Source organism: Alternaria arbusti (assembly GCF_024043155.1).
Source record: "Alternaria arbusti strain BMP 1465 chromosome Unknown scaffold_5, whole genome shotgun sequence".
Lineage (NCBI taxonomy): Eukaryota > Fungi > Ascomycota > Dothideomycetes > Pleosporales > Pleosporaceae > Alternaria > Alternaria arbusti.
The window spans coordinates 659,340-680,057 of NW_026249945.1; the positions used below are offsets into that span (position 1 = coordinate 659,340).

A 20,718-nucleotide genomic window follows, 5' to 3' on the forward strand; every position below is an offset into this window, starting at 1 on the left:
TCGCAGCGGGCGTGGTGACCTGACCAGGTGAATCCACTTAAGTTGACTCAAGCATGATGCAACTGATACTATCAGGGCTGTCCGCGATAGGGTCGAAAGAAGTGCAACAACGGTGTTTAGCGTGATATTGTGAACAAAATGCCAATCAGACAAGGGTCTCTCCTGGTAGACTTTTAGTATGATTATTATGGCAACAACGCACAGGAGACTGAAGACTGCGGATGCAACCTCCCACCGCCAATCTCCCCAATGAAAGCTTCCAGAACGCTTCGGTGGATCGTAGTGCGTTCTAACAATGGCCTGCTCCTTCGAAGATCTGGATTCTGGTCCTTCTGAACTCCATGCTAGGTTGTTACCGAGCAGTCTTTCGCTGTGAGTGGAATGGCCGTGATCCGGGATACCATGTAAACGATCCTGCTTGAGACCGCCTGTAAGTGGGTCTGCCCTGACTGGAGCGGTGGCCGTCGGAAGGTACTCTTGGCTGAGCTCCAACAAACACATAGAGGCAGAGCGAGATGAAGCCATGCTCAGGATCCGGTGGAGCGGCGATAACTTCGTGTGTCAAGATCTGTGAGGAGTCGACAGGACTAAGTATTGTTATATGCGAGAGGCCGCTGGCCTAGTGGCTTGGGTGGCTTCGGCTGGGTGGGGGCCAAAAGCGGCTGAGGTGTTGTACAGATTCTGACCATTGGCTATTGTTTGGCAAGGCGTCCTGCCTAGTAACACCTGACGCCGTGTTCGACGATCTGCAACGCACGCGAATATACCTGTGTCAAACAACAGTAATACACCTCATATAAGAAAAAAACTGAACAGGTCTAGAGCCTACATCAACGCCAAGTCACCTATCTTATAGGGTTTTGAGTTGATGTAGGCTGCAGGCCTGTTCAGTTTTTTTCTTGGTTGGCGTGGATAGGTCTCCTGACGGCTAGGATGAAGTGGACGGTGACACCAAAAGAACTTGATCATTTGGAGATTGATATTGGACGTGGCAAAACTATCGCAGGGGTATCTTGGTGTTCGAAAGCAAAATAGGCAGGAAAGTAGCTCGAAGTATTACAACTCGTCGAATGCGCGCAGTCGCTCATCGTCATCTAGTACAGGCTGCGCTTCGGGTGTCTCCATTTTTGGACTTGCAGTTCTGGATGACGGCCCTATGATTGCCTCTTTCGCTATGTCTGGAATGTCGGCATTCAAGATTGCCTCTCTGGTCGCAGGATCGAGTGTGTTCTTCGGTTCGTGTGGGTTGTCGATCGGTTGCGACGGGCGGAAGAAAACGAGAGCTAGTATGAGTGCAGTTACAAAGCCCACTATAGCCCAGAATATGCGCACGCGATCTGTGTGATGTCAGTTGGGACGGAAACAAAAGAAAGTTATGAAGATAGCCGTACGGGTGTTCTTCGCCTGCCACTGCGCTTCCGATTTGGCCCTCGCGTCGACACGCTCTTTGGCTCGTTCGAGCCTTGCCGTCAGTGCATCGGCTTTCTCTTTGCCCGCCTTGATGCGCTCTTCCAACCCGCTCACTTGCTCCTGTTGTGTCTTGAAGCCATCAAAGGCTTCCACTTGGCCAGTCACATCCTCCAGCAACTCTGTCGTGTCCGACTCGAAGTTTTCGTGGAGCTCCTTGGTCAGGCCAGAGAGCTCTTGCAGCGTTCCGATGGTCTGGCGCAGTACGGAGACCTTCTCGAGGATAGAATAGTAGGTGTCGTCTAGACGGCGCGATGTCTTGAGGGACTGGTCGGAAAGGGTCTGGAGAACCGCACGAAGGTCTCTGCGGGCCATGTTAGAGAAGGCATCTTGGGGGAACGCTACGGAACATCATGGGGGTTGATAGTGAATGACGCAGACGCACCGCTCTCTAGCCTCAACTCTCTTAGCCTCTAGCTCCACATCTGCCTGCCGGATTGGTCTCAGCGGCGGGATGGTGATGCCTGGAGTGCTTTCCTCCTTCCCATGCACGCTGCCATCCGCCTGGCCTGGTGCGACGCTCTCCCTGCGACTGTGACTGGGGCTCGTGTCTCTGCTCCCTCGCGCCTGCCTCAGCAGATCTCCGAAGCTAGTGGGCGGCTGTATCTGGATGGCTGACTGCATCGCCTCTTTGGCAGCATGGCGTTTGCTGGAGCTGTGGCGGTGACGGTCATCGTGACGGTCGTGGTGGTGTCGCGACGACTTGTGCTTGTGCAGGTGGGAATGCGACTTCTTTTCGGGGTCAGTCGTCACGCGCGTCGCCGAACGGGAGCTGTAGAGGTTGGGACGGAAAGATCTGGGGTCGGCCAGGCCGGCATGGAGGTGAAGCTGTCCGTCCATGTCATGGTGGTGGTTGGGTCGGCGCAACGAGGCAGTTGTCGGTGCTGCTGGGTTCCAAGATCGACTTCCGAGTTTCGCGTGTCATTGCAGGGGTCTCCTTCCGCTAGCCAGCTGGGGAAGCGCATGTGAAGAGAGTCATGAAACAGCCTAGACAGTGATGATGATTGTGACTTTGCAGATATTGAACTCGAATTGCTTGTGCACGCAATTCCACGTCTGTGGGTATGGTACTTTCAGTAGTGATTTCAGATTCTTTGATCATGTACAGGATTCTAATGATTGCTTTTTGCTGCGTCTTCCACTGTGGAAGTCTCGATAGGGTATCATTGCTTGCATCCCGCCCTACAGACTGGACTTCTCTGGACTGCTGCCGGTCGCTCTTGCTTTCCCGGTGGTTTCTAGGTCGTGCAGTCGCGCCTGCCTCTGCACCTTCGCTACATCCTCCCGAAGCGGCATTTCCTTGACCGCATTTTATGCTTCGGCTTTAGTCTATCCGACCCGAGCTCATGACTTCAGCATCTTGTTGCGCTTCTCCCTCCTCTTCAGGCGCTCGACGCGCTTCTTGTGCATCTTCTCCTCCATCTGGGCGAATCGCTCTCGTTCTGCTTTGGCGGCGCGCTTGGTCTTGATGGCTTCGACTCGTCGCTATTGCACAGTCAGCTCCTGCCTACTTGTAACCAAAAGCCGTGGTTTCCTACCTGTCTCTCAGACTCCTTCTCGTCCTTCAGCTCCTTCTCCTTCGCCTTGACAGCAGCGAGCGCTTTCCGCTCCTCACTGCGCTTCTCCCATGAGGTCTGGCCAGCCTTTGGTCGGAAGGGGCCCTTGTTGTCGTGCCATTGCTTGCCTAGGTAAAGTTAGACTGCCATGTCGCCATGGTAGACCGCACACAGATGTCGCATACCGTTCTTTTTCATGCCCTTGACAGGGGCAGTTTCCGTCGCAGGAGGCGCCTCGATTATCACAGATTCAGACATGGTTGCAGTGTTGCGCGACCAGTGGATCTCGCAGAAGTTCTCGAACCCAGAACACGGCGGCGCGAGAAAAGTTAATGCCGATTATCGATAACTAGCGCACTTTGCCGGCGCGGGCTCCCAGCCAGGGATCCCCAAATCCCGCCCAACTCAAACGTTATCAGATCAATTCGATCTGATAAGCTGCATCAGCAGAAGTGCGGCGGGAGCGCGTTCCCAACTGCTCGTTGCGCTCTTACTTTATTCGCGCATGCAGATGGTCTGGCTTAGTAGGCGCTGTGCGCTTTCCACTCCTGTAATACTTTCTTCCGATACTGCAGAATTTTTCTAGGCTAGCTAAAGGAAGGTCCGCCCTGTTTGGTACAACGTTGGGCGTTATCATCCTCTCCATCCCCGTCGCACACACGGCCCGCTACATGCTCCCTCGAGCAAACTCTCTTCGTCGTGTTACACACTTCCGAACCTTCCTCCACTCGCCATAACGCAAACGCTACCGGTGTACTCCATCATTGACATGGGCTTCGATTCATAACAGTAGCCACGCGCCCTCTCACCGCCCACGACTCTTCGCACGCAACATGCGCTCGACTTCATAAACATACATTCAATCCAGCTACACATATCCATTGACGAGCCATACACATTCCTCATTCATGGAAGCACAAGAGAGTCCGGTGTCGGTGGTGGGGGGAAGAGGCCGGCTGCCCAACCCAGTTATAATGGAAGAGGTCCGGAGTCCTGCTGCAGCACATACCATAGGCAAGGGCGAAGAGGCCCTGAAGGATGTTCTCTGTGGATCCGCAGCTGGAATTGTCGGAAAGTACATCGAGTACCCCTTCGACACGGTCAAGGTTCGGCTACAGTCACAGCCCGACCAGGTGCCACTCCGCTACACCGGGCCACTGGACTGCTTCAAGAAGTCCTTACAGCAGGATGGCTTCCTTGGAATATACCGGGGGATCAGCGCGCCTCTGGTGGGAGCTGCTGTAGAGACAAGCACATTGTTCTTTAGTGTGAGTAGCATGCAAATGTGCAAGGGGATCAAGCTGATGTGGTCTGCAGTATCGTCTGGCTGGCGATGCACTCAAGTCTTCGGGATTCTATCCTGAACTGAAGAGACACCCTGAGCGAGACTTACCGTATTCTGGCATGCTCTTTTGCGGAATGATCGCGGGCGCCATCACCTCACTCTTCCTAACACCGATTGAACTCGTCAAATGCAAGATGCAAGTTCCCCTAGAAACGAGCGGCACCGTCGTGGCCGTACCAACCATCAGAGGAGTCATTGCTTCTATCTATCGTCATCAGGGTCTTAAGGGCTACTGGCACGGACAATTTGGTACCTTGATCCGCGAAACAGGAGGCGGCGCAGCGTGGTTCGGTGGTTACGAAGGCATGAAGATCCTGTTCAAGGGCTCAAGCACTTCAGCCAAGGACGAAGATATTCCCGTCTGGCAGCGCATGGCCTCTGGTTCTGTCGCAGGTGGAGCCTACAACTTCATGTTCTACCCTGCGGACACGATCAAGTCGAGGATGCAGACGGAAGACGTCAAGCAACTGACTGGCGGAAAGTCGACATTTAGCGCCGTAGGAAAGGCGGTTTGGAAGCAACATGGTATCAAAGGCATGTACCGTGGATGTGGTATCACAGTTGCGAGATCTATACCCAGTTCTGCATTCATCTTCACGGTATATGAAGAGTTAAAGAAGCGATGGCCTACTCGCCGGGTAGACTAGGACCGTGACGGGATCTCGCGCTGGTTGCGCGGAATTCGTCGAGCAGCATATCATGGTGTTTGGGGGCGTTTTTATAGCATCAGGCGGGAGCGTCGAGATACCATGTATTGTTACATTGAGCGCATAGAAAAGAAGCAGCAGTCTTAGATTATAGAGCGCATGCACATGCAACTTTTCCCAAATTATTCTACCTTCACATGTCAAAGCGCAAACACCCCTGTCCTTTCTTTCTCTTAGCGCGAAGCTGCACCAATCCACGGATGTGGGGAAGCAGCGACCGGCAATGTGACGCGAGCCGAGGATCAGATGCCAGCAGCCATTCCGCGACTGCGACTCTGCGCTATCTATACCCGACCGCAAACCTCGCTCTTGTCCTCATGCCAGCCTCATGATATGAACGTTGTACTTTTCTCTTCTCTCCAATCCTTCAGTTTTCTCCTCCAGGGTTTCTGCGACCGTAAAAGGTAGCGGCAAACGTCATCGCAACGCGCGCGCTGGACCGAGGCTCCCGAGGTCTTCTTCGCCGGACGCAAGCCAGCAACGACAGAACACAACACCCAGGTCATAACACACACACATACGGACGACATGGACAGATTAAATGCCCTCGAAGTATGTTGCAGAAACTCGGATGTCGCATCTTCGCAGCGCGAGAGCTGATGATTCGAATAGGCTGCGCTCGACAGGATTGTGCTAGACCCAAAGTACCACGATATCCTCACACTGGTAAAAGGTGTAAGGAATGGCATCGTGTACGGAAGCAAGGTGCGGTTTCCGCATGCGCTTGTGTAGGTTCTCGCAGGGTTGTGCGTTTATGGAGGGATGGATTGCTGACGCGTGGTTGCAGAATGATCTTCCTCTTCAGATCTGGAAGGTACGTAGAACTCCACTTACTACCAAACCTCTTGTCTATTTCGGAATTGTAGAAAAGACCACGGCTGACAGGATCCAAACAGTTTCCGATCGAAAGCCTTGCTCGTCTACAAAGCGACCCGCCAGCATGCCCGTAACCTCGGCCTCTTCGCCCTCGTCTACAAATCCTGCATGATCTTCCTCCGACACGCGTCCCCGACCGGTAAAGAGCGACACTACGATTCCTTCCTCGCCGGCCTTCTAGGCGGCTACACCGTCTTTGGTCGCACAATTCACAATTCCGTGTCTCAGCAAATCGTCATATACGTAGCTGCACGCGTATTGTTAGCGTTGGCAAAGTTGGCAGTACAACCACGACAGGTCGGAGGTGGAGCTAGTGGGCAAGGAGTCCAAGGGGGTGGTGGTGGATGGGAGCTGTTCGGTAATGGCGAGATGAGGAGAACGATGGCGAAGAACGGATGGCCGGTGTTTGCCAGTCTGAGTTGGGCGATGGTTATGTATATTTTCAGGTGGCATCCTGAGGCTGTGCAGAGCAGTTTGAGGAGTAGTATGAGTTATATGTGGGTATCCCTTGAAGCTCAAAGAATATGGGATGATGCTAACGTGTGGACAGTTATGTTCAGTCGGACGATTGGAACTCGTTACGGACATTACTTTGGCATAACAAATGAGCAGGGTGGAGAGGAAGGGCATCGAGTGACGGAAGAAGACGTCATGGTTAGATCGAGGACCCGGCATGCAGAGGCGAATGCACGGCAATTTAGAAGCATATACATTGGCGCGCTACACCAAGACCATGATAATCAGGAAATATCCAAAGTATCATGAGACAATGATACCTCCTTTCTAAATCCATCCACCAGTAACAAAATATCCCGACTGGTGAGGTTAAAGGCGGCAGTATTGCTTAACGCGACCCCAAATATCCGTCATACACAGTGACATGGGTCCGCACCATGCCAAAACAAAGCGACCAATCTCATCAGAGTCATACCTAACTCTTTGGTCTACAATCGCCCTCGGTGTTGACCGGTGGCTTTTTACCCCACTTCCAACGCCCATGTAGGCGGCCTCCGGTGAGCCCATCTCGGACACGCACACGCGACGCGTTCTCCCCAAAACAAAGTCCCCATGCCGTCATCAGGCAAAACAATCTACATGCCGGTTACCTTCGGGTTTTACCAGCTCGTCTTGGAAGTATCCTACGCTATCCTTCCGTCGCGTGGTTACTCGAGGGTACTGTCGACTACCCCAGGTTACGAGCACGCTGGCCGGTGTCGGAATGCGGTAATAGATGAGCGGAGGATATTGGTCCTTCAGAGTACTGGTGTGATCTCGGTTGGAATAAATGCGGGGAAGGGGGTCCAGTGATGGGTTGTTGGAGCCAGGTAGGTGACCGACTCAGGCTTGGGGTCGGGCAACGTGTCTGTCGCGGAGGCGGTTATGACTCCCGTTTGTTCTGTCGTATATTTTGGCTGGCCGGTGATCGCTCATGTACTGTGTGTATAAAGACTTGGAGGAATGTGTTGTAGTTGTTCTTTTCGATCCCTTCTCCAGAGTTGATTGATTTGGAGGTGTCTTGATCTGTATTATTAGCGTGTATACCATTACCTTTGCCAAAACGATTACTGTCCTGTTGAAAACAGAGCTATCTTCCATTGCTTGCTGTCCCTATTCCTTCTCGCAGAGCTGTCGAGGTAAGATGCACTACTTCTCTATGTGTATGCAACGATTCGACTTCGGCTACGTCCTCGCTTTTGACAACGATGGTACTGAATGCTTGAGCCCATACCACACAAGGTGAACTGACATGCCTCCAGGAAAGACTGCTCGATCTTCTTATTGTCGCCACAATGTACGACCACGATGATCCGAGCAACCCCTCCCACCAGCCGGCTCTGGACAGTCCATCGTCTGATAGACCGCCCCAATTCAAGTGGAGGAATTGTGGCTACGACTGCGGAGAAGGGTGCGAGAAGGCCAGCGACGACGAAGGAGGTGGTGGAGTGAGCGACGACGAGACAGCCGTTGATGCAGACGAAGAACCATACTTGATGACCGTGTCTCACGATGAGGATATCAGAGTTTTCCAAGATGCAGACGGCACCACGACCCATTCTTCAGACCTAGACCCCACAGATACGGCCCAAGACTGTGCTGCCACGTCCGACAGCATGGTCGTCGAACCGTGTGCCACAATCGACCACAGTCCAGTAGCATCTGCCGGCGGCAGCGCTCGCAGCCGATCACCCGACCCGGGTGTTCTTTATTGGGTTGCCCACAGCATGCCAGTTGCCACGCCGTTGCCTATTGAGTACTTTTTTCTGCAGTCGCCGCTGCGCCTCAGCCCCCAGTACGAGCATTGCCGCGGAGACCCAGCGAGTCACCTTGTCGTGCCGGATCGCTCGCCCCTCTGGTATTTGGTGGAACAGTCTTGGAGCGGGTATGCGCCGGCTTATGGATACATCTCGCCGCCATAGTTTGGTGTGGTATGATTAGACTGGAAGGCTTTTGTTGGTTGGTGGTTGGTGGTTGGAGTCCAGGCGCGCTCTCTTTTGGAATGGATATTCAGATCATCCTTCGATGTTGTGTATAACGAACGGAACTATTGAGTACCTAGGTATTTCTTTTGGCGTTTGAGAGAACTGTGTTAGTCGATGTATCCAAGAATTGTTTCAGTTTCAAGAGAAGCAGTCGTGAGGTCCCAGCCAGATGCATGGTCAATGTGAAATGGAAAGCGATATAGGCGTAGCGGAGCGAACAAAGCAAAAGTAAGATAGGAGTATCCTCACGAAGTGCCCGGGAGTTATGGTAGATTTGTCTAATTTTGGTTACGGTAACCGTCGTTCATGCTGCATGTGTCAACCGCAAAAGCCACCCGAAATCGCCCGCACCTGCCCGATTACTCCTCACAACGTCGGATGGTCAGCGCCAGATTAAACTCGAAGTATGCCTTCTGAGCACGACACCGGTAAACGGAAAGCGCATGTGCATGCTGCAGTTGTGTCGTGGAATTGTGATAAATTATGCCATGATGGCTACGCACACATGAAAAGATTCCTGCCTCAGCGGCCGCATTCGGGAATACATGATGCCGCCATGACCTTCTGTGGGCTCTTCTCAGCGGAGACAAGTACGTGGCTAGGGTTTCCGTAAATAAAGCATTAATTTCCACACAAAATGCCGCACAGCTTTCACTGCGAGGCAAAGGCCTGATCAGACTTTCTGGAATCCCCAAAGGCTGTAGTCATTCTCGATCAGCAAGCGGGCGTGGAGTCTGGAGTCGTGGAGTAGCGCATGCCATTTGTCGATCCCCGATGCTCGACATGGAATTGTCTAGTTCTCATCGCAGACCCACACGGCTGCTGCACGTTCGCACCGTGCATCCTTGAACGAATTAACGTGCCGAAGATGCGGTCGGGTGCAGAGTGCTGACTCCACTGATTGACCGCTCCGCCCACGAGGCTGGTTATCGGGCAGCTGGTCGACAGCCATGGAGCCCTAGAACTTTCTGCCACTGCCCATTTAGTCCAAGTCCAAGGGATATCTCGTGTGTCAATAGCGGTGCACGCATTGATAAGACAATTTAAGGGCTTCGATACCCAGGTAGTGCTGGTCCTAGGGCGCTCCGACCAGCTCTCGAACCTCAACAAGACGCTGGAAACTCAACCCTGTCGTCCAACGAGCTGCGCCCACGACTGAACACGACCGCGACCGCCCTGGATATAACCAACGGCTCTCACCACCAGTGCACGCCCACGCATACCCAAACCCGCAAACCCCCGCGGTAGCTCTGGGCTGTCCCTAGCAGTCGCTCCACCATACGTCATCCTGCACCACACACGCCAGCGCCAGCTACTAGACATTGTGCCATTCACATGTTTCTCGGCAACCTCTCCTTCAGACGCTTTCCGCACTTCGACAAACCCTTGGCCGTGTGGGAACTGCGATACGGGGTCCAGTAAGTTGAGCCCGGGCGTGGGAGACGGCCAGAAGCAAAATGGCACGCGACTGACATGCTCCAAGACTACACGAGTGCCCTTGAGCCCTACGCGCCTCCGAATCGACCGCCGTAGACAATTCCCTGCCCCCAACTAGCCAGCATCGGCTGCACCCTCCATCCCAGCGCTTCCACCACAACATACCGCCAGCGGGGATTGCGTGTGCTTACTTTTGCACCGAGCATTGTCCGCAACGTCGCTGTCACGCTCAACAGCGCCCCTACGCAGTTACATGCCTCCGAAATATTCCGAGTAAATTCCCCGCTTCGGTTCCGCACCTCCCCAGATACTAGGCCTCTGCCACTAGTCTACCCGGGCGACCGCATAGTCTTGCGATTGGCGAAGATACCGTTAGTCATATATCCGATTGCCTGTATAAGTATAGCATCAGGGAGCCCCCTTCAAGTGCTGGAAATACTTAAAGATGGCGTCAGCAGCTCCTCCCAGGCGTTTCAAGGTCGAGCCCATCGAGACAACTGTCTCGTCCTCCAAGGACAAGGCTGCGGCAGAGCAGGACAAAGCTCCGGCACAGCAGGCCGAGAGGCCGAAGCCACGGAGGTTTGCACCACAGCCAATAGAGACGACAAAATCAAGTTCCAAGTCTAGCCGTAGGTTTGCGCCCGAGCCCGTTGAGACTACCAAGAAGTCCAACCGTCGCTTTGCTCCCGAGCCCTTGGAGACGACCACACGAAGCAGTCGTCAGAAGTTTGCCAAGGACTGGGAAGAGCAAACATCCCCCACTGGGAAGTTCAAAGCGGATCCTATGGAAGCGGCTTCAAGCTACAGTAGCCAGTACAGGGCTTCTCTAAAACTGCCTACCAAGAAATTTCGACCGCAATTGATCGAAACTGCCCAAAGACATCGCAAGGCTGGGGACGATACTCCCGCAATACAACCGTCCGACAAGACTGAGGCGACCCCGGACTCTGCAATAAGTGCCCGGAAAGCAAGGATACTGGGAATCCCTCCCACACCGCCAACAAACACACCGACTTTTGATATCAAACAGAACCCTTTGTTTTTGGAGATACAACGCAACGCCTCACCGTGTAGACGTCGGTCGTACTTTAGCTGCTCGCAACACTCGTTCCGTGTTCCTGACTTAGACCCGATTGAGTCTTCCGAGTCTGAAGCATCTGCACCGCCATCGCCGACCGAGTCGCCACCTTATATTTCAGACCATTCGTTTATGTACAAAGAAGCTACTCGACGACGAGAAAGTGTTGACGACAGTTCTGCTGGCTACCTACTTGAGTTGGCTGCTAAGGCTGCAGAGAAACAGCTTCGGGAACAGGCCTTGGCCGCATTCCCGAACAGCGACTTCCACGAACCCGTGGCTCATTACGTGGATCATGATACAGAAGGCTCAGAGCCATCAGTCACTGAGGCGAAGCCGCAGCGAGAACCGTCCTTCACGCAGGTTAATTGGGATTTAATTGCCATGCGTGAGTATCAAGAGAAGCAGAAAGCCGGTAAAGAGGAGCAGAAGCAGAAGGAGTATGTCAAGCCTGCTTTCAGTCCATTTGGAAACCCAGCCGGCTTTCTGGATGCTGCTACGGCCAAGAAGTTTGCGAAAGAGCGAAAAGACCCCGAATTAGAGCGTCAGCGCAAAGAAGCCCGACCTCCCATGCTTGGACAGGACATCAAATTCCCGCGATGTGCATCACCGGAGCCATCTCGTTTTGACCCAACTCAAGGATGCGATGCGGTCCGGACGGCTATGTGCTATCTCTCTGAGCAGTCCAAGGCCGCGTCTGAAACAGGAGAAAGCTTATGGTGTGGAAAAGGCAACGGCAGGCAAACAAGTACAACACCATCATTGTGGTCCAATGCCAACAGCCGAGCTTCGAGCACGCACGGATTGTGGGGTGGATTTTGCGTCAACGGTGGAGACAAGTCCCCACGCGGGCCAGCCGGTCTACTCACACCCCACAATGAGAAGCCAAACCCCATGTCGCCTTGTCCAACGCCCTCTACAAGCCTCTTGCCACCTACGCCTCCGGCATCCAGCTCCGGCGTCACTTTTGGGCAAACAGACTTCTCGGGCATCGATGAGAAGCTCGCTGTCGAGCAGTCCATCGAAGAAGAATTCGGTGACAACTTTGTCACCCAAGTGTACAATTACCTGTCACTTGGTTATCCATCAATGGCACGTCCGTTCGATGAAGAGCTTTCAAAGATTTCGCACATTCCCATTTCCGAGTTGAGGCAAGACGATCACCTCGCCTCATCCCGTGGCTACATTCGTCTAGGCAACGACGGCAATTTGAAGGACACCCAGATTACCGAGGAGACATGCATGCGCTGGCGCGCCTTACGCATCTATATCCAGGAATGGGCAAGGCAACACCCCCACATGGCTGAAGATGAATTCATGGCTGGGGGGCGTGGAACTGCCGTTAGGAAAGGCAGTTGGGCGCTTTAGATGAGTGTTGCGCTCATGGATTGTATCTTCCCTGTACATGGAGCTTTTTGAGCGGTTTAGCGTTTACATTCAGCGGTTTTTCGGCGTTGGGTCTGGTGTACGTGGTCGGTCCTTCCCTGCATGATGTGGCTTGGTACCTGGATGCAGATCTCCTATGGAGCTGTTCCGGTTTCTCCGCTGTCTGTTTCACGGTGCCGGAGGGTCTGTTGGGACCTGCATATTTTCTTATCTTGAGAATGTATATATGTTTCTTTTGAGATAGGTCCCTTGTAATCAAGACTTGGTTGGTTTCTAAAATCTATGAAATGTAGGATTCGGCAGTGGCAGGGATCGCTTAGCGGATGACATTCGCATTCCGTCGTGGTTTCTTTTTCCCTTATCGCGCACCTCCCCGCCTCCACGCTTCAACGTCTCTGTGTGGATATTGCCGCAGATGGACGCATATACGGCAAGACAACTCATGTCTTATTACCGGAATCTTACTGCGCTCATACCTAGGTATACAGCTTGAGTGGTTCGAATAGCCTTTGAGTGTGTTCTGGACGAAGCAGTACGTGTTGAATACACGTTTCTGTCAACAACCTTGGTATACGGTGTTTCTCTCGTTGTTGAGGTTGTTACTCACCGCTCGTCCTGCCGTCAGTAAGATTATCACAAGCATCGCTTACACGTGAATCCTTGTGATCTCTGATACCAATACGGACAACACCTACCGTGCGGCTGGAGGCGTCCGCCTCGGACAGCGCCTACATCCCACGCCAGCGGTCGACCCCATCACGCTGAATGTTGCACCCCGCGCTTCGTTCAGGGACAAGCTTGGCTGTCAGCGCCAATTCTCACCAATCATGCCTTCCCGTTGGCATTTCTTGGAAGCATGAATGGGCTGGCATGTGATGCTAACTATTTAGGTCGACTTTGATGGTGATCGTCGCCACAGGCCATCCACGCCATTGAACCTCGAAGGATTCCAAGATACCGATTACAACTTCACGGAGATGTTCATTGATGTTTCTTGTGGGTATAGTCTCAGGATACCCGTCCCGTTTCTTGGACCGTATCCAGACATGATCTAATGTCTAGGTGTCTTGATAGGTGCAGCGAAACCATGTCTATCTTGGCCAAGCAATAGACTTCCCGCGGTCTACCATTTTTATTATCCAAGGCTGTCATCTCACTTCAAGAATTTTAAACCTTTTATCTCGACACTATGTTTGGATCGAGCTATTAACAATCCAAAGCATGGAGCATTACAGGTGTAGGAAATGCGACTGATACCTCCAAGCATTCGTTTTCTCTACAAAAGGTCTCGTGGACAATACCCTTGACCGAACGACTTTCAGGTGGTACTATCATTATCTCGATCATGGCCGAGAGCAACCTGTCCGGCTTCCCGCAGCAACTGTCTGTGCAATCATGGATATTGTACGGCATCGGCATGGTCATGATCTTACTCCGCACGTTAGTAATACCTAGCCAAACCATATCGCCGTGCTCACTCTTAACTACAGATACGCGCGATGGCATCGAGTCGGAAGCCTAAACGCCTTTGCAGCAGATGATTGGATCATGGTAACAGCCGTACCAACCTTCTACACTGGGCTGATTGTATGCTTGAACACAATCGCAACGGGAGGTGGAAGTAACCTCTTTCCACCAGAGCTGTTCTCTACGTTCACTCAAGGAGAGATCGATGAGCGAATCAAAGGATCGAAGATCGTCGTCGTTTCCGAGCAAGTAAGTCAACAGACCACGAGGCATTAAAACCATACTATGACGCACAACTAACACGTAGTAGTGTATGCTCAACGTTATATGGTCCTTGAAAGCCTGTATGCTGTTCATGTTTGCTCGTATGCTGACCGGAACAACGAACATGAAGTGGATCAAAGTGGCTGCACTATGGGTCGTTATCGGCTGGTTCGCTGTCCAGATTACTTTCTTCAGTGCATGTCGCCCATTCGTAGGATACTGGGCAGTGCCGCCTCCAAATCCGCAATGCACGACTCTTGAGCACTTTGCGATAGTACAGGCAACTTTCAACATAAGCAGCGATGTCCTCATCATCGCTGTGCCGATACCGATGATCATGTCGCTTTCACTTCCTCTGAAACAGAAAGTCGTGCTGGGCATACTATTCAGCATGGGTATCTTCGTTGTACGTTCCTCCCTCCTGTCAACTCACGGTTTCTTCTTACTGACATGACCGATAAGATCGTCGCAGCAATATTGACAAAAGTTTACAATCTATCGGACGTATACTCCACCACGTACATGCTGTGGTATACCCGTGAGGCATCCGTTGCCGTCTACGTAGCCAATCTCCCCAGCATCTGGCCTCTTCTCCGCGAACACATACGTTTCCTTCGTGAGCACACAAGCTATTATGCCACCAGCCAATCACAGATGCCTGGCCAGAGCTCGTATGGATACGGTAATCTGTCTAGAAGCAAGCGCCAGAGCCGTGCCCGCACCTTTACAAACCTCAGCTCACACGACGTCGAGCTCGCTTACGATATCAAATCTGGCATTACATCGATACATGCACCTGGGCAGAGAGTACTAGGAAGCGAGAACCCCTTCGTGGAAAGAGAGGATATCCAAAGGAGCGACGACAGGAAAGATCTGGAAGCGGGGAGTAGTCGGAAGGGAATGAATGGCGTAGCCTATATGGGCGTACACATTGATACCGAAGTAGAGATTCAGAGCGACCAATGGATGGGGAGTAGGTTGGAGTTGGCGCAGTCGAGAGTAGTTCGGTGTGAAGGTCCGGAGGCGCAGGCAGGAAGATGATGATGCCAACTTGTGGGACTGTTGTTAGTTGACGCGCTTCGTCGGGTCTGTTGAATATGTCAAATTTCGTCTCATCTCGAGCCAGACGATACCCAATCAAGCAATATCGTAAGCCGTTGATTGCGGTAGGATATCCTTCACCCTCTACTCTCCACCCGTTCCTCTAGCGTTGCTATTCTTCTTGGTGCACACCGCTTTTATAGATGAGTTCTCTCTGCCGTAGGTTTTAGGGGGTCGGATTTCACACGTACATCACTGTCGCAACTCATCTCAACCTGGAAGAGACGTTACCGCGTTAGGCAAGTATTGAGAGCTGTCGATTGTGGCTGCGGTATCTTCACCTAGACCACTTCCCAGGAAGGCGTTTAGACGTTTGTAGAATGGGTAGAGGTTTACTCTTAGTCGTCCGGAGGTCCTGTGCAAGTGCCTTCGTATTACCGTAAATTCTGATGTAAATGTCTTTCCTCGGCGATTAAGCATCTTTCAGGCCCATTGAACCTGGCGGAAGTCCTTCACTCAAAGATCGAAAGGGCAACGGGATGACGTCAGAGGTCTGATCACGCTAAGTTCCGCTGGGGTTAGTGCCTCGTGACAGCGCGATATGGCGCGTCGCCCTGGCCTGTGGCGAGTGCTACTTGCATTGGTTCGAGGCGCCGCTCCGCAGCTTACTGCGACATCGCAATGGCGCTCAATCCTCGGAGCCCTTCCGTACACAATCAAATGATAACCCGATTCATCAAGCATCCTAAATCCACCAACTTCGATGGCGAGCAAGATCGACCGGTCAAGCGCCAGAAGACGGGCAATAGCCCCAAGAAACCACCACCAACACCACGCAAGACTGTGAAGCGCGAAGTGCTTGACTCTGATGACGAGACTGATGGCACTGTGATCAAAGAGGAAGAGAAAGAGCACAAAACAGATCTCGAGAGTGCGCTACCACAAGTCGACACAGGCGATGACGCCATCAAAGCATATGAAGCGTATAAGGCGGAGGAAGAAAGCAAGACAGTCGGGACAGATGAGCGCTTGGAAAAGCGATCATGGATTCGAGGAAAGAGCTCGCTCTATGTCGACGCATTCAACCTCGCGCTGGATACTGTGCTGGACGAGGAAGGCCACCTCTTTGATGAGGCCGAAACAGAAGTCTTTCGAATGTGGAGAGAGATAGGCTATGAAGCGCAATATCTGTAAGCTCAAATCTTTGATAAAATTAGTACTAGAATCCTACTAACTGCGATTCCTTACATAGATACGTACGCCTTTTCCTTCGCAAGACCTCCGCATGGCATCGCATAAAGAACCTGGGCTACCACAGCGACATCTCAGACCTTGACGCAGCAGCCGAAATACTGCAACGTACATATGACCTGCCGGCCTCCTCCTCCGAAGTCGAGTCACATCCGGGCGAACTAGAGGCACCAGCAGGCACAACACTGGGCAACACATTCACGTTCGCGGATCGATCCGAGGAGGAGATAAGCACACTCGAGGAAGCATCATCCTTGCTGAAACTCGATGAACTGAAGGCTCTTGCAAAGGATGCCAAGGTCAAGGGAAAGAACAAGGGTGAGCTTCTGAAGGCTCTAAGACGCACAAGTCAGCGACAGGCCGGTCTTGGCCACGTTGGTTTGACCCGTTCGGACTCGGAGATGTCGCGAGCATCCTCTGTATCCAGATCCCGACCAGAAACGCCCGATGTCGAGCTGGAGCCCGAAGGCGATCTCTCGGATGATGCAAATCGCGATGCGCACTTCACACGAAGGATCATGCAAGAAACGGGCCCTTGTATACGACTCTCCCTGGCCACTTTGAAGCTCTTCGAACGTGTCCATCTTGTCTTTTACCGCTCTACCGAGTGGACCGAGAAGTCATTGACAACCATCATCTTGGCGAAGATTGCGCGTTGGAACTTTCCAGAGTACATTGTCTCTCGATCTGCGAACATCTTCGCCTCTCGGTCCCTACTGCTCGAGTATGAGGCTTCTATCCGAACGCAGTACCGGATAGATAGCATCTTGGAGTTCAACGGAAGACCAACGGAGAAAGGATATCAAGAAATTTTGGATACCTTTGAGGAGGTATATCCGCGCTGGCACGTGCTTGTTCAAGAAGAGCAGCGAAAAGAGGACAGCGTCTACCACAGTGGCGAAGGGTCATACCTTCGTCGTCTTTCACCAGCTTGGGTATACACGCGCATCATTCACAAGACACTTGACATACTCAGACGACGGAAGGAGCATAGGCGCGAGCACGAACTCTTGAATGAACTGCTGCAGCAGCGACTGTTCCATCATTCTCGTAGAGGAGCTTGGTACCAGCGCAAAGCATTGCTTGAAGAACACTACATGGCCGCCTTGACCGATGCGGAGAACAGAAGCGCAGAGAAACAAAAGAGGCATTGGAAGCTTATTGCTTTGCAGACCTGTGAAGACGGGTTGCAGGATAACCTTGTGCATATTATCTATCACTATGATTTGCAGAAGCGTATCACCAAACTTGAATTGTCTCTGAAATTTGTTAAACGATTGCAACACGACTTCTCACATGTCCGCTTGACTAAGCCGATCGAAGTTGTTATGGAGGGAACGCGCATCGAACGCGAAAGACCCTCACTGTCGAGACGGAATAGCTCACCACATGCGAAATCGGGCCGACGGGGTGGGAAGACAATATGGATTGATCCGCGTGAGGACGGCGAATGCTCGGTCGAAGCAATGTGTCTTTCGCATTACCGCAACCAAGGCTGGAAAGGCTATCACGCTGAAGGTGGTATCGTGCGCACGCTTTTCGCATACTTGTTCTACAACGTCCTATTCACGTACGTACCCAACGTCTTCCAGACTCCGTACCAGACCTGTCCGTTGGACCTACATACCGACGCCTTCTATCCGTCTCGGATATCCGAGATCAACGCGAGGTTGAATGAGATATCAAACGGCGACGCACCCGCCATCATCCAGAGAATCTACGACGACCACCATGAGCGTCGGACTTGCGTTGTAGGTCTGGACTGGACATACGACGTTGTGGACCTGCTTGAAATTGCTCGCTGCTTTGACGGCGAGGCGTTGGCAACTGTGTGCAAAGTCATGGCGCAAGAGTATGGGCAGAGAGGTGGCGGTGTACCCGATTTGTTTCTTTGGCGAGTTGCAGAAGAAGAGGGGAAGAAGGGCGAAGTCAAGTTCGCAGAGGTGAAAAGTGAGAACGACCGTTTGAGTGATACACAGAGGCTTTGGATACATGTGCTCTCTGGGGCGGGAGTGACGGTCGAGCTTTGCGCTGCCGTGGCTAAAGAGGTGAAGGTCGTTTGAAGTGAGAGAAGAGGCGCGCCTTCCGATATTGCGAAGCAATCCATGGATGACATCAGAGGACTGTTTGCTCTCACTAGCCCGATTGGACTGTTGTCGTAACCTTGGAAACCACCTTCGACGCTCCTTCTGTTTTGCTCGTCACGAAGCTTGAATCGCGTATGGAACACCACGATGGACGCTCGAGTTGCTCAAGAAGCAGCCGTCATGTAAGTTATTACGGAAGTTTCGCGCTGCCCAAATTATAACTAATATCGCTGCAGCGCCACGCGCAACCAGCGAGAGTTGGCCTTTCTGCGTCTCCCGGTCGAGATCCGCAACCAAATCTATGCCTACGCCCTTCGCCACACCAAAATCCCCAAGTTCTCGGGGCCTTACGAGATAGATGTTATTCGCTGCCTACCTCTCCCCGCGGATCTGTGGCTCCTCGCCGTCAGCCGTCAGATCCATGCTGAGACACGCCTCCTACCCTTCAAGCTCAATGCTTTCCAGATGTTGCCCAAGGATATCGGCATATTCGTCAACAAACTCAGCAACGCGCAAAGAGATGCAATAACCACGTTCAGGGTCTGTAGAGGATCTTTCGAGTTCACCAGTGGGTTTATCCCGGTGGCTGATATGCATATAGTGCAGAGCAGTACATCGGCGGCCCTTTGGGTTTTGGAAACAATGATAGGCCTCGAGCGCGTTGTGATCCATGGCTGCGTTGCTTGGGACAAGAAAAACGTGTGGGCTCTTCACTCGGAAAAGGAAATATCTGCGTGGATTCGTCGCTGTGCTGGAAATCGAGAAATCGAGGTAGTATTTGAGTACAACGACCTCGCCCTTTGGTAGTTTATTGCTATGGCGGGAAGCGAGTTCTACACTCTTCTCTAGAGACTCAGAGATCGTAGATTGCAACATGATTCGCGACACTCGGAGCATATATTCGCTTCTCTTTATTGAAACTACACATAGTCTCCATGTGTCTTCATTTCCATTCTCTCACTTCCATACGTCTGACCAGTTTGCTTATACGGATCACATTGGCCATGTATCCAACGACAAAGCGATTTGTGAGATTCAATTCTGCATACTCCAAAGGGAGGATGACGTGGTATCTTATGATTCAACAGCCCCGCTCAATCGCATCAGGGTGTGCTCTCCTCCATTTCCTGTCCCAAGTGGCTCGCTTCACGCAGGGATATCAAATGCTCTTCAATGTAGTACTTGACCCCATGAACTCCATCATATAAAGTCAACCTTTTGTAGCGTGCACTGCCAAACGCTTGCGTACGCCCATTCCTGCGCCGTGTATATGCTAATCGAAATCGTCGGGATTTGGTTCGTAACGTGTATGCGCCGCGCTCAGCCGAGGACCAGTAGATAGATTATCATGAGGGTGTTGATTAACATCAACGGTACTGCATTGTGTCAGCAAATGTGTCCTGGCTTTGTCTTCCACCCCTCTAAGGGACGTGGGTATGGAGGGGTACACGTACACCTCATGAGCGTCCGTACGGAGGATACGAGGTTGATCAGTCGCGCCTTTATACTGGCATCGTCGCGAGGGCCGCCGAAACCGGGTTCTGCTGCAGATGCTGTCCAGCCAACTATGTCCTGGTCAGTCGGATGCTCAATTGTAATTCGCGTGTGCCAGTGGATGCGTAGATGCGCAAAGGTCGCGGCGGGTCATGAGGACCTGGTAAACGTACTGCGTGCGAGGAAGCGGTCTTCGGAGAGAATCGCTATGGCGTTGACGAGGAGGACCGCGACTGCGCGTGTTAGCGAGCGAATCTATCAGATGCGACTTCACATGTAATACCTGTAAACAGTCCGCCGAGCCCGAAGAAGAACATCTGTAAGGCTTGGGCAGGATCGTGTTGTTGTGTCGTGCACTACGATGTGTGAAGGGGGTATCGCTGAGAGTCGCAGGTGTCGATGTAGCTGCCTAGTAGAAAGACAGTTGTCGTCCTGGGCTTCAACATCACCATCATCGGGATTATGTAAGCGCAACGCCTACAACAGCGTATCTGGAAGCAGCTCGGGCTTCTTGACAGGACATCGCCCTGATAAAATGACACGGGAGCGCCGTGTGCGGATGCCTGTTTCAGTACCAATTCCACATGTGCGTGAAATGTCGTGATCCCGGAAGAGGTACATTTGCATCGTAGTCATGGGAATTTCTCGATTGCCGTGCATGGCTTGTCAATCGCGTTTGCAGAGGGCGGCATTCTAGACCGCCGGTCGATTATGCTCAACCTCAACAGAAGACCATTAAAATTAGTGGAGATCATTATCAGACCAAATCGTCGACATGTTCA

At 52.3% G+C, this 20,718-nt stretch overlaps 8 protein-coding genes across 8 annotated transcripts; 6 read left to right on the forward strand and 2 right to left on the reverse strand.

Moving 5' to 3' along the window:
- Nucleotides 1–1,056: 1,056 nt before the first annotated feature.
- J4E86_004736 (uncharacterized protein) lies at nt 1,057–2,307 on the reverse strand (the record flags this gene model as incomplete). The annotated part of the gene is made up of 3 exons (XM_051445273.1): nt 1,057–1,337; nt 1,392–1,771; nt 1,853–2,307. 3 exons carry the CDS (start codon nt 2,305–2,307, stop codon nt 1,057–1,059), a joined length of 1,116 nt encoding a protein of 371 aa, XP_051303370.1.
- Nucleotides 2,308–2,811: 504 nt separating this feature from the next.
- Nucleotides 2,812–3,281, reverse strand: J4E86_004737 (uncharacterized protein; the record flags this gene model as incomplete). The annotated part of the gene is made up of 3 exons (XM_051445274.1): nt 2,812–2,952; nt 3,006–3,151; nt 3,209–3,281. 3 exons carry the CDS (start codon nt 3,279–3,281, stop codon nt 2,812–2,814), a joined length of 360 nt encoding a protein of 119 aa, XP_051303371.1.
- A 716-nt stretch (nt 3,282–3,997) lies between these two features.
- Nucleotides 3,998–5,015, forward strand: J4E86_004738 (uncharacterized protein; the record flags this gene model as incomplete). The annotated part of the gene is made up of 2 exons (XM_051445275.1): nt 3,998–4,291; nt 4,341–5,015. The coding sequence occupies 2 exons, from the start codon at nt 3,998–4,000 to the stop codon at nt 5,013–5,015; spliced, it is 969 nt and encodes a 322-aa protein (XP_051303372.1).
- Nucleotides 5,016–7,741: 2,726 nt separating this feature from the next.
- J4E86_004739 (uncharacterized protein) lies at nt 7,742–8,202 on the forward strand (the record flags this gene model as incomplete). The annotated part of the gene is made up of 2 exons (XM_051445276.1): nt 7,742–8,076; nt 8,181–8,202. The coding sequence occupies 2 exons, from the start codon at nt 7,742–7,744 to the stop codon at nt 8,200–8,202; spliced, it is 357 nt and encodes a 118-aa protein (XP_051303373.1).
- A 2,111-nt stretch (nt 8,203–10,313) lies between these two features.
- On the forward strand, nt 10,314–12,314 carry J4E86_004740 (uncharacterized protein; the record flags this gene model as incomplete). Its single annotated transcript, XM_051445277.1, has 1 exon — nt 10,314–12,314. One exon carries the CDS (start codon nt 10,314–10,316, stop codon nt 12,312–12,314), a length of 2,001 nt encoding a protein of 666 aa, XP_051303374.1.
- Nucleotides 12,315–13,677: 1,363 nt separating this feature from the next.
- Nucleotides 13,678–15,104, forward strand: J4E86_004741 (uncharacterized protein; the record flags this gene model as incomplete). The annotated part of the gene is made up of 4 exons (XM_051445278.1): nt 13,678–13,772; nt 13,823–14,048; nt 14,110–14,469; nt 14,718–15,104. The coding sequence occupies 4 exons, from the start codon at nt 13,678–13,680 to the stop codon at nt 15,102–15,104; spliced, it is 1,068 nt and encodes a 355-aa protein (XP_051303375.1).
- A 681-nt stretch (nt 15,105–15,785) lies between these two features.
- J4E86_004742 (uncharacterized protein) lies at nt 15,786–18,418 on the forward strand (the record flags this gene model as incomplete). Its single annotated transcript, XM_051445279.1, has 2 exons — nt 15,786–16,294; nt 16,357–18,418. 2 exons carry the CDS (start codon nt 15,786–15,788, stop codon nt 18,416–18,418), a joined length of 2,571 nt encoding a protein of 856 aa, XP_051303376.1.
- Nucleotides 18,419–18,589: 171 nt separating this feature from the next.
- On the forward strand, nt 18,590–19,109 carry J4E86_004743 (uncharacterized protein; the record flags this gene model as incomplete). The annotated part of the gene is made up of 3 exons (XM_051445280.1): nt 18,590–18,624; nt 18,679–18,982; nt 19,092–19,109. 3 exons carry the CDS (start codon nt 18,590–18,592, stop codon nt 19,107–19,109), a joined length of 357 nt encoding a protein of 118 aa, XP_051303377.1.
- Between the last annotated feature and the right edge of the window lie 1,609 nt (nt 19,110–20,718).